This window comes from Verruconis gallopava (assembly GCF_000836295.1).
Source record: "Verruconis gallopava strain CBS 43764 unplaced genomic scaffold supercont1.2, whole genome shotgun sequence".
Lineage (NCBI taxonomy): Eukaryota > Fungi > Ascomycota > Dothideomycetes > Venturiales > Sympoventuriaceae > Verruconis > Verruconis gallopava.
Genome location: NW_015622138.1, coordinates 1,152,179 through 1,169,358, shown reverse-complemented (window position 1 = coordinate 1,169,358; position 17,180 = coordinate 1,152,179). Strand labels below are relative to the sequence as shown.

General features: G+C 52.2%; 4 protein-coding genes across 4 annotated transcripts; 1 reads left to right on the top strand and 3 right to left on the bottom strand.

Moving 5' to 3' along the window:
* Positions 1 to 170: 170 nt before the first annotated feature.
* Positions 171 to 4,642, bottom strand: PV09_00896 (uncharacterized protein). The gene is made up of 3 exons (XM_016353714.1): positions 2,664 to 4,642; positions 2,319 to 2,613; positions 171 to 2,263 (listed from the first exon to the last, which is right to left on the bottom strand). Exons 1-3 carry the CDS (start codon positions 4,188 to 4,190, stop codon positions 726 to 728), a joined length of 3,360 nt encoding a protein of 1,119 aa, XP_016218867.1. The 5' UTR covers positions 4,191 to 4,642; the 3' UTR covers positions 171 to 725.
* Positions 4,643 to 8,413: 3,771 nt separating this feature from the next.
* PV09_00895 (uncharacterized protein) lies at positions 8,414 to 10,737 on the bottom strand. Its single transcript, XM_016353713.1, has one exon. The coding sequence runs from the start codon at positions 10,464 to 10,466 to the stop codon at positions 8,655 to 8,657; it is 1,812 nt and encodes a 603-aa protein (XP_016218866.1). The 5' UTR covers positions 10,467 to 10,737; the 3' UTR covers positions 8,414 to 8,654.
* Positions 10,738 to 10,853: 116 nt separating this feature from the next.
* Positions 10,854 to 12,556, top strand: PV09_00894 (threonine-tRNA ligase). The gene has a single exon (XM_016353712.1). It carries the CDS (start codon positions 10,869 to 10,871, stop codon positions 12,501 to 12,503), a length of 1,635 nt encoding a protein of 544 aa, XP_016218865.1. The 5' UTR covers positions 10,854 to 10,868; the 3' UTR covers positions 12,504 to 12,556.
* A 959-nt stretch (positions 12,557 to 13,515) lies between these two features.
* Positions 13,516 to 17,037, bottom strand: PV09_00893 (uncharacterized protein). Its single transcript, XM_016353711.1, has one exon. It carries the CDS (start codon positions 16,748 to 16,750, stop codon positions 14,369 to 14,371), a length of 2,382 nt encoding a protein of 793 aa, XP_016218864.1. The 5' UTR covers positions 16,751 to 17,037; the 3' UTR covers positions 13,516 to 14,368.
* Between the last annotated feature and the right edge of the window lie 143 nt (positions 17,038 to 17,180).

Here is a 17,180-nt window from a genome sequence, read left to right as displayed (position 1 = left end):
CCACTGATGGACGTTCGACGGTTGCGCAGTGCACCATGTTGGCCATGTGCATGACGATTGTTACCTTGGCCCGTCTTTGTTCCTTTGCTTTCCTTCCTTTTCTCTCTCTCTCTCTCTCTTTTTTTTTTTTTTTTTTTTTTAGAAAATAAAAGAAATCATGAGATAGCAAATTTTTCAAAAATCAAAGTCGCGTTTGAGGGGAAGATTATCGCTTGTGTCAGCCTTCCGGCGCCAACACAGCGAATGCTTCGTCCAAATTACGAAAGTCTCAACACTAACGATCTCGGTATCTCTCGCATCGAATAACATACAACAGAAAATTAAACCCCTTTCTCTTCCTGTCTCCTCCCAGTCCGTACAGCAAGAAATCTGATTGCCCTTACCCCTGTCTGTCTTAAGTGTTGCACGGCTCAGCACAGCACAGCAACGATACGGACACGCATACTTGGACACGTATCGACAAGAATAAATTTGTTCGGTGTAATTCTCGCTTTCCTTGAAACAATGTAAACGCCCTTAGTATGCAAATTTCCAAGAAGAGATATGTGCAAGCCAGTGCAGCACGTTTGACGACAGCGGACAAATCGACAGTTCTTGATGTTCCCTTGTCGACTGGGCATTACGATGCTTTATTTCTGGCCGAATGCCATAGATTCAAGCTCTCTCCGCCTCCCCCACTTCCTCAGTCCAAAACTGGCAACAACGCCGTGAGCATGGTGCAAAACTTACGCTTCAGCTCTTGCTCGTCCCCTCATTCTGAAGAAGTCCATGACCCTCTTCGCCTTTCCGCCATGCGCACCCCCCGCATCGGGAAATTGCCGATGAGGCTTTTGAAGCACATTCTTCTCACGTCTCGAGCTCGATGGTGAACCAGCGATGTTCCCTTTGTCATCAGGATCAAAGCCGACGGGGTACAACGGTCTGAACCGTCCATGTTCATCCTGCTGCATGGAGGGTACAGTGGACTGCCCGCTGACCTGACGATAGTATGCACCGCCAGTGTTTGGTTCAGCGGGGAAGTGCATGTCGCTGGGATCGAAATTCTCATCCTGTGGTGGATAAGTCGAGGATGGTAGACGATTGTGCTGCGCTATGTCGGTGTCGGTGTCGTTCGGGTATGAGGTCGACACTAGTCTGTGGCCAGGAGTGTCACGAGCCCTTCTGTTGCCGTCAAATGAGGAGTCGCCAAGCACGGGTATCGTGCTGGCAGTAGTACTTCTGCTTGGTGAGCGGCTTTCACCACGTCCAAATGCCATCTTTGGTCGGCCGTCCATTCTGTTGTACCTGCTGTTGTCCGAATCAGCAGTGTCAGGTGGCATAGGCGCGCTTGTTCTGTTGTTGCTGAAGCTGTTTGACAGGGCAGAAGGGATAAATGAGAACCGTCTGGATGACCTATTGCCACCGTCATTGGTGTTCTTGCGGCTGAAAGAGAACGATGTGCGTCTCGATTCGGTCGAGCGTCGTGGCTCAACATCAGTAGGAATTGGCTGTTTCATGCTGACCGGTGGGTGTGATCGAGGTGGCTTTTCCTTGGGTGAGAATGGCTCCTTCTTCTCCTTGGCTCCGAAGATAGAACCACGCTTGCCGAAGAGCTCACCCAAAGTGCTTGATCGTTTGTGACCACGACCTTTAGACTGACTCCTCTTCGGGTCGTTGGAGTAGGCATCCGAATTGTTCGAATCATGCTCATGAGCTTCGCTACCCAAAGCTGGTCCTACAGGGTACTGCTGTCCTCGAGGCTGCGAGAATCTTCCTTGTGCAGTATCTTTGGCAACAGCAACAGCCGGCTGACCGTAAGAATTGCCACGTGAAGGCAGACGAGCTCCAGACATTGAACCTTGTGTTGATGGACGATTATTCGGTACTGGCGGCAATGGTGCCCCAGAAACATGCTCTGACGTAGCTCGCACTTGGCCACGAACAGGACGTGATGGTGGAGGCATAGAGCTTGGCGCTGCTGCTGTGGCTCGTTCCTGAGGCCGCACAGAAGTAGGGTAGCCGTCAGGAAGAGGTACTTCGACGGGACCTTGTGTATTGTCTCTTGCACGAGTCTTTGACGGATCGCCCCGTGCAGTAGCAGACGCTGGAGCGACGTACTCCACCTGCACTGTGCGACGTTTGGCATCTCTTGCAGTCTTAGTCTTGTCGTTGTCCATTGGCGCCTGTTTCTGAAGGCCACCAATCTGCGCGACCGCGTTGTGCGCTTTCGTTGGTTCGCGAACAGATGCGCTACGGGCGAGGTGTGGTTGATCAAATGCATCTTCTGTACTGAAGTCAGTTCGCTGGTCCATGGAGAGTGTCACGTCCAATCCTCTTACCTGGTGGAACGGTTGTATTCGAGATATCACTAGGCGATGTGGTGCTGCTGGTGATGAACGCTACTACATGTGCGTACTCGCTCAGCCAGCTGTGACGGGCGACCTCGAACAGGTCGGCTCGCTTGCGTGGATCGGGAACCAATATGCGCTTAAGAAGGTCCCTTGCGTGCGGTGTGACATATTCTGGGAATGTGAGCGGGGTGGATACGATGTATTTATACAGGAGGTTAATATTATCCCCTTCGGGATTCGCAGGATCATCATCGAAAGGGAGATATCCTGCCAGCATAGCGTACTACAGTTCGTTAGCTAGATGGCAAGGCGAACAAGAAGATAAGCACTTGCCAGAATGACTCCACAGCTCCAAACGTCTACTTTTCTGCCCGTGTAAAGCGAGTCGCTGACGACAAGTTCTGGTGCAGCATAACAGGGCGAGCCGCAACTTGTCTGCATGAGATCGCCTCTTCTGTGGCCGTCCTCGTTGACAATGTCTAGGCCCATCCTCCGCACGAAGTCCTTGTTGCCCAAGTTAAGCTCAATTTCCTCGGTCAACTCATCAGAGGAGTCAAACGTGTTGGCGAAGCCAAAATCGGTTATGATGATGTTGCGATTGCGATCGAGTAAAAGATTCTCGAGCTTGAGATCACGGTGAACGATGCCTTTCTTGTGGAGGTAGCCCACACCGGAGACAAGCTGGGCAAAGAGTCTCCGGGCGGAGTTATCTTTGAGGAAACGATGCTGAAGGATGTAGTCAAAGAGCTCGCCACCCGATGCATACTCGAGGATGATGCCAATGTGTCTTTCTGTCTCGACCATCTCGTGCAATCGTACAATGTTCGGGTGCTGCAGCTCTCGAAGGATGGCGATTTCGCGGTAGATTTTGGGCAGCCGGCTCGGATTTGAGCCCAGACTGTCTCGCCGTATCAGCTTGATGGCGACTTGGACACCGCCGTCTCGTTTCCAGCCCATTTTCACCTTCCCAAACTCGCCCTCACCCAGAGTCTGCCCAAGGATATAATCGCCGAAGCGCATCTCCTTTGGGCGCCTTTCCGACTTTTCTTGCCGCGTCCTTGAGCTGCGTGTGCTGTCCTCTAGACTCCCTGGTGGCATCGACACATGGGCCACAGCTCTGGGCGTTGTGTTTCCATCAGAATGCAAAGGTCGCGACTCAGCGACTCTTTCCATGTCTCGTGCAAGGTCTTCCTGAGGATCCGAAATAATCAGGCGGTTGATAATCGTGCTGTCTTCCCTCGGAAGGTCAGAGCCCATTGGCGGCTGGCCAACAGAGTTGGCCGAACGGCTATGGCTCGGCGACTGTGCAGGATAGGTTGCCATACGCGGGCTAGAGGTAACAGGTTCCTTCGGCGAAGGGTATCCTCGTGATCTCGCGGACGCAGCCGCAGCAGCCGTCGACGTGGGCGGGTAGCGGGACGAGTTTGAGCTCGAATACTCCTTCGCAACGCTACTTGCGGTGGGCGTTGCGTTTGCAGCCGAGCGCCCGACTTCCGGGGTGCCAGTATTACTCCGATTGTGTGACGATGTTCGCGGAGGAGGAGCGATTGGAGGCCCGCTGGCAGACGCCATTGTCACGACAGGCGAGTTGTTCGACGAGCTGGGTAGGGCGGCTGCGCGCGGCGTCATGGATGATGAGCTTGACTCGGCCGGTGAAGGCTGCGTTGGTGTCTGCGGAGAGGCGCCATTGCTAGGACGGGCGGCTCGTCGGGTTGTTGATGAGGAGCCGGCGGCCGCAGCAGCAGCAGCAGCCGGCTGTTGGTAATATTGCTCCGGCCTAGACGAAGAGGACGGCGACGCTGAGTAGGGTCGTTGTGAGATCGTTGGAGCGCTGGGCTGCACGGCGGCAGTCGAAGACATTGTCCGACGGCCGGACGCGTATGGAAACCGGGACGAGACGAGGCACGAGTGGGCTGTTTTCGTGCGGGTAGACAGGTGATCCGAAATGCAGAGGTTGGGCGTCTCTGTGTGTATTCGGTCTCAGGCTGATCACCTCAGCGATCGGAATGCGCGAGAAAGGGACCGTATCTCGCAGGTGCAGTACGGGGTGGTAAGAAGCAGGCGTGCCTCAGGCCGGCGCTCTGCGTCGCGAGATTGAGAAAGGGGACGGGTTGCTGGTGGCCCAGAGAGAATGACAGGAGGGATGGGCAGTAACCGCGCAGGGTCACCCGACACCGCGAATAGGGGGGGGGGAGGGGAGGAGAGCACCTCGATGGCGAGGAAAGAAAAGGATCGAAGGCACGGTGTGGTCGCAGAGAAACAAAGGATGGATGGAGAACGGCGAGTTTGGGTCAGAATAAGGTGCAGCCGACGCGGGACTGGTGATGGCGCTGGAGCTGAGCTTGGGAAAGATCGGTTTGGCCTCTCTAATCTCCCGGAAAGGCCGCGCTAGTCCTTTCCGGGCCAGGCAGCACAGGCGCTGGCGGAGGGTCGAACGCACTGGCCGAGCTAAAGCTGGTGGCGCCGGGGCCCTGGCCGACCACCACGCTGCGGTGTTGTGCGCGTCGCCGGGAGCTGGTGCACAGCAGCATCAGCGGCGGCGGCAGCAGCAGCGGCGGCAGAACACAACGCGCCGCGTCCGAGGTGAGCGGCGCCGGCGACGCCCACGCCCTCCCCATTGATCGCCCGGCTGCGTTGTCATGCTTGTCTCCAGCACCGCGTTTGCGCGCACGCCTGCTCTGCCCGGACGCATCTCCCGCGTTCAGGTTCGTTCTCGCAGCCGGCTCCCACTCTGGAAGTGCAACGGCTTGGGCGGTACTCCGAGCCCGCCAGCCCAGAGCACCCAGACGAGCAAGCGCAGTGCAGAGGCCAGAGTCCCGTCCGCGCCTTGCCTTGGGGGTAACCGTTCCTGCCTGCGACCGAAGACCAGAGGTCCTTACGCGCGCTTTCCCTCTGCGCGGTGCTGGGCGATGAAACCTGACTTGCTCCTGCCCGCGCCCGGAGCCTGCACCAACCCTCTTCGACGCGACGACACCCACGAGCAACCGCGGTTTCATCCACGACTCTGGGACTCTTCCCTTTCGCTCTTGCCGTGTCGCTGCTGGCCGGCCGCAGCCGAGCTCGCTTCGTCTTCGTCCGCGGCTTCGTCTGCGGCTTCGTCTTCGCCGTCGGCTTCTACAGCGGCTCCCCTTTCGCCCCGTCCCCAGCTCGACTACGCACGCCGTTCGAGACGTCCGTTTTCAGCCTTGGGCACCCAGCGTTTGCCCGCCGCAGGCCTACTGCTGTCAGCAAGCCGTGATCGACTCGCAGTCAACATTAGCTATGCCCACCACACCAACGGCATCTCCCACCTTTTCATACACGTCACTTGCTCATGTTGCCGCTCATACCCACCGCTCATTACACAGCCTTCTCCGTCAGTCGCCTGGCCCTGCCCTGGACCGGTGCGCTCTGCATTACTCCCTGAACAAAAGTCATGCACGTTCGAATGCTTGCATGCACAGTCGTCTCATTTGCCCGGCTCCCTCTCGTGATTGATTCCTTCACGCTGCTGCCTTAGCACCTAATTTTGGACCGCACCGCGCGCCCTTATGCTGGCGTTATGCGTCGTGGGAGCCCCCTGCAGTGCACAGTCGTAGCAGCGCGTGCAAAAGTAAAGCTTGGATCGATCTCTCTTGTGTCTTCTCTCTCCGTACCTGTCCGTTCTTTCCTTCTTGTAGCTGACCTTTCATGCCGGGATGCCCACTGTCCTGTCCTGTGCTTCGATCGCGTGTGGCCCGATCTGTCTGCAATTGCAAGCACTGTCGCGTAGCCCTCCGGCTTTTCTTAACATGTGGCTCTGAGAACACTGTTTATTTTGATGCGCGAAGCTGCCTTCATTCTACTGCGAAGAATTGCGTTTCGGTTTCGCCCGCCACCTCCCGTGGCAACCAAGATGTGGTTGCTGTTCCTCTTAGCCCGACTTTGAATGCCAAATTGCGCCTAAAGTCGGTGAAGAGCAAACGGTCGAGTCATGGAAAAAGCGTGAACGCGTTCCGTCACGTCATGCAAAAGCTCTTTGTATATCGCTATATCGCATTGATGCTATAGCTGTCAAATTTAAACCTCATCCCAGGCGCGCTGATCGACTTAATTCCCCTTCCGTTCTGTGCGGCTGCGAGTCATCCACTGACGTGCAACCATATTCTCTAACGTGAGGTGGGTGCCATGTCTACGCATTTTTTTTTTTGTAATCTCCGTTTTTTAATGTTTCCGCGCTTTCCCGTTTTCCGTCGCCGACTTCAGCAATTCTGCTTCCTTGTCGCTATCCCCAAGCGCCATGCCCAATCTCCGTACGCTATTCACGAATCCGAGATCATTACGTTGTCTGAACTGGACTGCGCATGTGCGAGGCGTTGTATCACCACGATCCGTGTTGACTCCATCTTCACGAATCACTCAATGTTGCTTTCGCAGCTGCGGCTTCTCCTTGAAAGGCAATTCGCCATTCCATCGGTGAGCCAAGCAACTTCCTTTCCACCGGTAAGCATTGGGAGTGCTACGTGAGTCTGATACAATTCTTTTTCCACCGGCGCACACCAGTCCCAAACGAAAGCAACCTTCATCACAATCGTCGTCGTCGTCGTCGTCGTCGTCATCATGATCAACACGAACACGAAATCCAACCCTCGCTATGGCGAGCCGGGAAAGTCTCTGACGAGCGCTCCTTCCCAAACTATGTCGACATGCACGTGACGTACAAGCCAAGATTGCTCAAGGGGAAGGAGCAGTCGTTGGGTGTTGACGATTTTTTCCCCAGCGTTCAATCAGCTCAACACTGGTTTCGTCTGCGCTGTTCTTGCAAAGCTGCTGTCGAACCGGCCATAAGAGGTGCTGACGCATCGTATCTTGTCCGTTCGAGTTCCTTGCCTGCTTTGGCCGGGTAACTCCTCACAATCATCTCCCTTGACGAGCATTGGCTAGCTGCTATTTTCCTTACTTTTCGTAATTGCCTATATCGCTTTCAATCGGTCCCAACAACCTTCACGGTGCCGGCTTTGATGCCGAAGATGACGCTTGTAACCTATTGCTTGAACTTTTCGGTCTTCACTTTCTTTGTGCACCATCGACTTTAAGAACCACATTGGCATGTTGATTTGCGCGAGGCGAACTACAAGCAGTCTCCCAAGCTCCACTTCGGCCCATCCGCTTAACATTTCCGCGAAGAAGTCTACATAATGACAATGAACGTACCATCCATGATCCATAAGAAGCAGCTCACAATCAAGATTTTTATCTTGGTCTTCGCCCTTATTTCAGTCGTCGCAGCTGCTCCAGCTTTTCCTGGAGTCAATAGACCGACTGACACCCATTGCTACCAGTTTTGCGACATGAAAGAGTGAGTTACTTTTGCTGCCGTCCCGTTGCAACGGATCAGATCGCACAGAATATTCGCAATGATCCATCGTCATCGATGGCTTATCATTACTGAAGAAATTGTATTAAAAAGTATAGCGGGCGAGGTACCTGCGTGGGCCTTTGCACAGGAAACAGCCTTTGTCAGGCCATTATGGAGGCCAATGTGCTACTAGCTTTTCAGTGGTCCATTAAGGGTATCACTATAGGAGACCACTGCAGGCTCTACCAGGACGTATCGGACTGCTCAGGTGTGTTTTTACAATATGCTTACAGCAAAAGTCAAGTCACAAGTGCAACACGCTAACAAAAGCTAAATGCAGGCGGGCCTTATCAAAACATCTATGGAAACAGTGACGTTACAAAAGCCTTTAATTCACTTATGTGCACTTGGTGAACCGAAACATGCTTCAACTACCATTAAGTCCCGGTTCCAGAAGAGCTTTCGCATTCCTCTTTAGCTCTCCATCGCTGATGAGGATGGTGACGGTGATAATACCTTCTTTATTGAACTGTGGAAGCAGACATGGCCTTGATTATTCATTATGTGAAGAACATAGAACGACACGATTGCTGAGAAGAATGCCACAGTAGGGGAAAACAATTAAGTGAAACTCCACAGTAAAGCACGGGATGCATGGTGCCATAGGCATAGAGCTCTCCCTTCTTGCTTTCAGGAGTCTGTATACATTGAAAATCTCCAGATAAAGAAACACGACTACATCCGAGGAAAGCAAAGCGGATCATGGCTTCGATCACGAAGGCTACATCGGAGAGAGAGAGAGAGATGAAAGTTGATCCTGATGATTCTCAAGATGTAGCAATAAACAGTCCATGCATGTACTTGTCCGTTCGTGAATTGTCGTGCCGAGCGTTTTCTCATTTGATTACCATGGGTATCTTTCAAGTTTATCCAGTAATTTCGTCAAAACGGAACCTGATCTTCGACATCAAAAGAAGATCGAATAGCCAAACAAACACTGCCTCATTTTACCCTTCGACCTGTCGATCTTTCCCAAGCACTCCGCCATTCTCTAGCATTCTGCGCTGCCCTTCCATCTCCAAGCCTCTCGAGCTCTCCCGAACCCTCTCGAGTCGCTCAACACCAAGCTGGATCGTTTCGATATGCTGCTGTAGTGGCACGGTCTCCACTCCCACAGTCTCCGGTAACGCAACACGCTCTCGCAGATCCTCTAATCCTGCAGAGATTGCCTGCAGCTTTAACAAAGTGGCCGTGACGTGCGACCATGCCGCCTTGCGGTACGTGTTGACCGATTTCAGCAAGCTCAGCTGCTCGTTGAGCTTCTGGACGCTGTTCCTGTTGCCTCCCAGCTTGGTCCACAGCTGGGCAAACAGCTCGTCCCGTGAGTCCTTGACGTGTACGCCATCTCGGGTCACGATGCTGTGGATGACGTCCAGTCTGCCATCCAGGTCTTCCAGGATCTTGAGGAGTACCTGCGCTTCAATGATGAGCCGCTGGATCTGTTCCTCCACCTGACTTGTATGCAAGAGATACTGACGCAGGAGATGATCCTGCGTCAGACCGGACGATCCACACAACCATTTGCTGAGCACGCCCTGGGACGCTTCGAAGCTGACAAAGCCGTCGATGACCTGAAGCGTGTGCTTGTTCGTGCTGATAATGTGATCGACTGCGCGGCCAACCCTGGAATTGAACTTAGTGAGGTCCCCAGCCGCTTGGCGTGCCACGTCAATAAAACCTTGAAACTCGTAAACGAGCTCGCCCTTGGACGGTAAATGAGAATACGTGACTACGTATTTGAGGTCGCGTATCGAAGCTTCAGATCGCTTCATTTCCAGAGGCAGAATGGATCCCTGGGCTGTTGACTGCAGGATGTCCTCGAACGACGACTGGACATTTATGAGGTCTTCGAATTCAGGGGTAGCCTTGGGCGACGACTGCGGCCCACATATGGGCAACCTGCTCAGGATCGGCAGACTGCAAGGTGAGGGAGCTAGCTTCGAGATATGAGGCACGACAGACAGCGCACTCAGCGAGCTCTGGAATACAAGTTTGAACCCGTAGAAGATGGTGAAGATCGCCAGCAGCGCGCCAAACCACGGTTTGAGGTAGACCATGGTGTGGCCGATGACACCAAGCGCATATTGCAAGGTTGGCCGGACAATTTCTTGCCAGATCCATGGAACAACAGCTGTACCGTCTTGAGAAGGTTTTCTCCTTCGAGAGGTGGGAGACTTTGGCTGATTCGACTTTGGTGTCTCCTGTGTCGCACGGGCGGGGCCTGCTCGGCTCGACGAGAGAGCATTTCCTTTCCTCGCCCTTACGCTGTTCGAGAGAGGAGATTGTTTTGGTGTCGAGCTTTTGAACGAACCTGATGCTATGATCGAGGGCATGATAAGCTCAGGCTCTTTGGAGCTCTGTCGCACCTGTAGTCGGGGCGAGCTGCGCACTGCTTGCGGTGTTCTAGGGCTGGAATTTTGCGGTCCGAGTAGCTGTCGCGTCTTTCTGACAGAACCGCGTGGATTCGGAGTTGCTACATCTGCGGACTGTACGTCGGGCAAGTCCGTTTCCTCGGGATCAGTGGAGAGTGCTGGCGATTGCTGATCGGTCTCGCTCTCTTGTATATCAAGACTATCTCCGCTTTCCCCTCCGTCGTCATCTCCTGATGAAAAATGCGCCCAGGAGTCAGTTAGCTCAGGTTCCAGGTCACTTCTTGTTTTTTGAGCGCCTGCCATGATCGAATCGTTCTCTGTAAATCTTTCTTTGGCTCGCAGATATGCCAGCAATCTCCGATCGACATCGGAGAAGTGTTGGGTCATAGAGCTCTCCGTAGAAAGAGTAGATGTGGATTTTTTGCATCCAAACTGTACTGCTAAGAAAGGTGAACAGGCAGATGGTGGCGAATTGCTTAGGGCCGTACGTAGCTTCAGTCGAGATGATCAGAAATACTTCGCGCGGCAATCCAGCAAGCTAAAAGGACACACATTTGCCAATCGAAGCGTTTGTTATGACCTTTGAATGGGTACAAGTTCACGGGAGCTAGTTAAATTGCTGAACATTCACAGGCAGTAACGCCAGCATCGTGTAGGTGGCTGGTGCGTGCCTGATGTGAGTCGCGACCACGCCTAGAAGAACTACGTCACACGTCAGGCCCACTTGGCGCGTCTCACCCAGCTCTTTTCCCCTTGTGGAAAACATCGATTCGTCCAACGTCTCCATCAATGCCTCGAATGCAGCAGTCCATTCTGCGTGGGCTGTTCAATTCCCGTAGAAGTTCCGTCTTTCGCCATCACACTCGAATTGCCGCTTCCATCTTCGCGCGACCATGCTCGTGCACGGCGGCGCTGCGCGAGAGCGATGCACCACCCAGTCCTAGCCTGAGAACAGTTGCCCACGATCCGCCCAAGCCCCCGGCCGACCATCGAAAGCTCGCGACGAAGCAAAAACTCTTTATTACGTCTCCTTACAGTCCCGGCTCGCCATTGCTGCTTCCCAATGGCGCCGACATGTTCGTCAAGCTGCAGAACCTGCTGCGAGGGCTCTATCCGCATTTTGGATTTCGCGAGGTGATCACGCCGACGATCTATAAGAAGTCGCTGTGGGAGAAGTCGGGGCACTGGGAAAACTACGCGGAAGACATGTTCGAGGTTAAGGGGCGAGGCGCCAGCGGAAGAACGGAGAACGTGGAGATTGGCGAGGATGAGGAGTTTGGACTGAAGCCGATGAATTGTCCGGGCCACTGCCTGCTGTTCGCAAGTGAGACCAGGAGTTATCGAGACCTGCCCATTCGTTTCGCAGACTTCAGCGCACTGCATCGCAACGAGATTTCTGGTGCATTGACCGGGCTCACTAGGGTTCGACGCTTTCACCAGGACGACGGCCATATCTTTTGCAGGCCGTCACAGGTTGAAGATGAGATCAAAAAGACGCTAGAGTTTATAGAGCTGATCTACTCAAAGATCTTCGATCTCGGACCGTACCGGCTCGTCCTGTCTACCCGGCCGCAGGAACACTACATTGGCACACTGGAGGAGTGGAACAGAGCCGAGGATCAACTTCGCGCCGCCCTAGACCACAGCGGTCAGGCGTGGAGCGTTAACGAAGGTGACGGTGCGTTCTACGGACCTAAAATTGATATCATCCTCAAAGATTCCGACGGCAAGGAACATCAAACCGCAACGATTCAGCTTGACTTTCAATTGCCTAAGAGATTCGGGCTAGAGTACGCAGCGCCCGATGTGGATGCGGAGTTGCGAGGAGAGTCTGATTATGACCACAACTCCCATGCAACACCTGGGCCAGTTACTCCAATCATCGTTCATCGGGCAGTCCTTGGATCGTTGGAGCGGTTTATGGCTCTTCTGATCGAGCATTACGATGGACTGTACCCGTTCTGGATATCTCCGCGTCCAGCTATTCTCCTTACCGCCTCTCAGGATGATGCCGTCTTGGCATACGCCAAGGATATTCAAGCTTCAATCACACGGGCAGATTGCGGTCAGGATTCCACTCTTGGACCGAGCGCTCAACATGAATATATGCTAACGCATGGGCTCGAGCGCAGTCGAGAATCCATTGTTTGTCACTTTGACCTTGATTCAAGTGAGCGCAGCCTTTCCAAAAAAATCCGCCTCGCACGAACGGAAGGCTACAACTTCTTACTCGTCGTTGGACCAAAAGACCTAAAGGATCAGACAGTGACTGTCCAGCTTTGGAATCATAGGCGACCGGACATCGTTGCGTCCATGCTAGGTGCGGATGGTGTCGATAAGGCTAAAGTCAAAGGGTTCCAGACTCAACTTAGCAGGGAAGACGCGGTTGGACTTTTCAAAACTTTATGTGCATATCACCTATGAATCTGAGTTCCAACTGCGTTAAAGAGACGTAGATTTGTTTTTTTGATGCCGAGCTTGAAATCCCCCTCCCACTCTCTCACTTTCTTATCCGGAACAGCATCTCCTGTAAAAAAGAAAAGTCCCTTTGAGGCACCACGGTACAACGAGAGTGTCGTGCGGGACATCACCTCGATTGAATGGTGATTGAGTCCGAGACAAACCTCGCAAATTGTGAAAACAGTAATCGCCTCTGGAATACATCAATCCGCCCGTTCCAATGCGTCTAATTTGATGACCAGTTATCCAAGGATCCATCGGGTCGGTCTGAGCTCACACAGACAAGGGTGGTACAAACGTTTAGAGACGTGGTCTGTCCGACGAGCATGGAAGAAATAACCATGGAGCGCATCTCGAACGTGTGGAGTGATAGAACACTCCCCTTGCCAACTGACCCTTAGAAGTTCTCAATTACCGGAAAAGTCGGAGCATAACAAGACGAGCCTCTGTTCATTTTGATTTTTTTTTTCTTTTGCCTTGCAACTGACGCGGTAGGGCATATACACAATGAAGCCCCTCGTTCGCCTTTGCACTTTAGCGCAGTTCGCAGACGGAACGATGTGGTATTCTTGACCCTACGACCTTACCCGTTGAAACACGGACCTTGGCATCGTATGGTAACGCTCTGGGCGGCAAGGACTTGCAAGAGGCCTTGGGCGGGCACATCGTCGAGACGTTGTCGAGGGATGTTCATCAGTTCAGATTGTCTCACATCGAGCACGGTTTGAAGATCCTTCTTATACCAAAATTGCAGTGCTAGCCCGTCGAGTGTAGGACACGAAAAGCTTCGTCATCTCCATTATTCTTGTGTGCTGCTGTAGGTCCGCTATTCCTCGAGCTCAGACTCTGCGTCCGAGTCTGAATGCCGAGTCTGCTAATTACTCACTAAATACGGTGTTCACCACCTCACTCTTGTAAAAGCCAAAAGATGCACGCAATCTACTTGGATGGCATGTTTGATAGTTTAATAAGTGTTCTTAACAATACGCTCTCTAGATTGTAAAGTGTGGTTTATTTTTTCGCAGCCCCGTATGATCATCAACACTCGAAATGTCAAGAATTGTAATATTTCTCATCCCAACATAGTCTCACATTCATATTTTGTTTCTTTCTAGTTTCAACCCTTTCGTCATTGTTTCTCGAGTTCTGCCTGCGGTTCTACTCCATCATCGCCCTACGGTCGCGATCGCTCCAGATCCTTAAAAATTCACGTAGATTAAGATGGACGGACCAATACAATATCCCATTCTTGCCGGCTCGCGGCCGGCATGGTGCTAATAACAAACTCGATGGCGTTAAAAATGGCGTTGGAATTTCCTTCTCTTAGTTTTAAAAATATCGAGCTGAGCCCTGACGGCAGCTCCGATCCGACGGTGATAGAGCCGAGCGTTTCACGAGGCAGTCAGCTCAGAGACCCTAATTCGAATCCACGATGATTCGACCGAATTGCATGTGTACGTCTAGTTTGCCTTTAGTGACGAGGCCAAGCAAGCGACGTACGGCTTCAAGCAAAGGAGGATTGACAAGCTTTTGACAGTCACGTTCAGTCACGTGTCCGTCACGTACCGAGACACCATAACATGTCATATGTTTACAGACCGAGTGATAAAAGTTAGTGCAGTCGCAAAGATGCTAAGTGGGTTCTGCTCATGGTTATTTTGTTTAACACAATATAAAATCTTGGCCAAAAACAGCCGGAGGTTCTTGAAAAGCTTTCTCGAAAGACTGACATACTCTCGCGTATACGCGCTGGCGCATGCGCCGTATGACCACAGCCAAATAGCCCAGTTCATGCATTATGCGCTGGTAATTGTGCTTCGTCCGGTACGTTAGCTGGACTTGAGAAGTTTTGCATCAACCATGTCTGTAAAATTCAGCTCCCTAATCCCATCATCCTCTGCATCATCGTCTCCATCATCCATCTCGAACTTCTCGTATACTCTCTTGCCGTCTTGGTCATACCGTATGTTCTTTACAGTGCGGTCGCGAATTGCCAGCCTGACTTCAACGACGCCGTTTTGAATCTCTTGTACAACCTCGGCTGTGCGATGCGCAGATAACAACGGAGCCCAGTTCGTGGCTTGGTTGCACTCAAGCTGCTTGAAAGCGATAAGCGCGCCCTGTTTGAGATCTTCTTCCTTCAGATTTGGCAGGCTGGAGATGTCTGCAGGCAAGCTAGGCAGATCATCAACGACGTCCGCGGCTATAGGAAGCGACTGAGTCTTCGCCAAGGTAGTCGAGTCGTGCCGTCTCTCAGCGAGCTCATCGGCTTCTTCACCTTCCCAAGCCTCCGTCTCATCGTAGTCAAGGCCGCTGAAATCCTCTGCTTCCCAATATTCTCCTTCGTATTCATCCTCACCTTCCTCCCAGTTTTGCCCATAGCTATTTCTTGCCTTCTTCTTTCGCTGCTTTCCTCCATTTGTCCACCAGTTGTTTCGCTGCTGACTCGGATCCCAGCGCTGCTTGAAGGGATACGGCGGCTCGCTTAGCTTGATCTCAGGATTGTCACAGTCCACTGCAAGAAGTCGTATTTTACTTCGCCACGCATCACTAAGAGGATCAACTTCCTCTTCTGCCGGCGCTTTCATAGTCGTTGCAGACTTCGGTTTGCCAAGACCAGCCAGCCTTGTGCGCACGCGATCGGCATCCTGTTGTGTCTTGGGCGTGCGCTGACCTAGCGCGCCGAAAATGGCGCGACGAGAGCCATTTATATCAAGGCGGACGCGCTTCATATCTGAAGATTCGCTTGCGTGCGGTGTGTGCTTGGGGGACTTGTCCACAGTCTCACTCACTTCAACATTCGACAAAGGTGCATCGTTTGAACCATTGACAGGACCAGGAGATATGGCATTGTCATGGCAATCCTCTCGTCGTTTAGTCATGTTGGCAGATTCTTTTCCAGTCGTATAGATATTCCCACGTTCTACCGCCTTAGCCTTGTTTGAATCAAGAATCACCACTTGGTTATCGCTGCTGCCGTCCACGTTTGTCTTCGCCTGATCGATCAAATGTGAACTTTCTTCTCCACTTGAATTGACAATTCTGCCACCCTCTTCTTCAGAGTCCTTCCTTACCATACCTAAATTTTCTTTCACCGTAAGGTGGATTCGCATGGCTTGATCAGGGTTGTTTTTCAGCCATTCGTGACACTCTTTTTTGGTTGCTTTGCTGCCTATTATAGAGCGAACATGTGCCTGCATTTTATCGTAGATCCGGCGACGCTTATTGCGCTCCCTAGTTCTACTGCTGCCGCTGTAGGGAATCCCATTGAACTGTATCTTTGGTGCACTATTTTCGGCTGATGATATGCCTCGCAAATTTGGAGTTCCATTCAACGAAGGAATCCCGTTTGCCTGTTTTGTTGACAGGACTTCTGGCGACGACGCTGCGCTGTCAGAATCTAAATCCGACTCCTCTGAGCTTGAGCTGTCTTCTTCAGAGGTACTAGACGCTTCTGAGGAAGATTCAGAGCCTGAAACATCGTCTGAATTGTCCTCATCCTGCTCATCTTCACTCAGATCACTACTTTTCGACCCAGTGTCGGGGTCAAAGTCGGAATCGTCCTCATCGCGCTCGTCGTCTTCAACTTGAAAATCCGGAATGTCCTTGACAAAACTGAAGTGCACGTTCTTCTGTTTCTTGATCCGACGGTTACTCTTGCCAGGTGCCTCAATCTTCGCAGTGACCGTATCTTCATCCTGCCCTCCATTCACATGAGCCAATAGTTCATCGTCATCTTCGATATCGGCAATAGTAGCAGGACCCGAGTCATCGTAGTCCTCCTCTTCAAGCTCTGGACGGCGACGCTTGCGGGAAGGAATAAGTATACCAGGTCGCGGGGGGCGCTGATTCGGCTGCATGCCATACGGTACCCCATCTAGTATGTGGAATCCTTCTCCGGTAATTTGCGTGCGTCCACAGAGACGTCGCGCCTTGATATCAGGTGATGTGAGCGGGCGGATGATAACTTCATCGCCGTCCTTGAGAACATCGGAGACGAATTGATAGTGGAGGCATTCATAGCCATCGAGTTCGACAACGTATTGGTCAAGTGTCCATTCACCGGATTCCAGAGGTATGGACTGGTCTACGTCTGCAATCAACTTAGAGACAGTGCATCGCTCGCGACCTTCCACATCTTTGACGGCCCAAACGACGTCAACGTCAGGCAGGCGATTTCGCTGGACTTTAAGCTTGATGCGCTTTGTCATTTCTGCAGACGCTCGATCTCCTCACAAAGAATCATGAAAGCCCAAAGATCCTCTAATGGACCTTATTGGAAGCTGAAAACGCGTTCGATCGCGTTTTGCCGACTCGAAGACAGCCTAAAGATTTAGGTCATAATCCCAGTGTGAGATAACATACTCGTTAGAAACTTGCGAATCGACAATAAACAAAGCATATGATACATTCGCAAGAATCTTTATATGGTAACAGTGAGATTGTAGCGCATTTTGGGATGATCAGCGAACCTTGAAGTCTTTGAAGTGGTACTGCGGTCGGGGTTTGCGGAGCTCAATCACAGGCCCTGCGGAAAATTTACGCAGCATAGAAACTTTTTTTTGTGGCTATCAATTCACAGCACAAACAACCCGATCGTGGAATAGAAGTCTTAAGGATGTCAATTATAGAATAACCTCC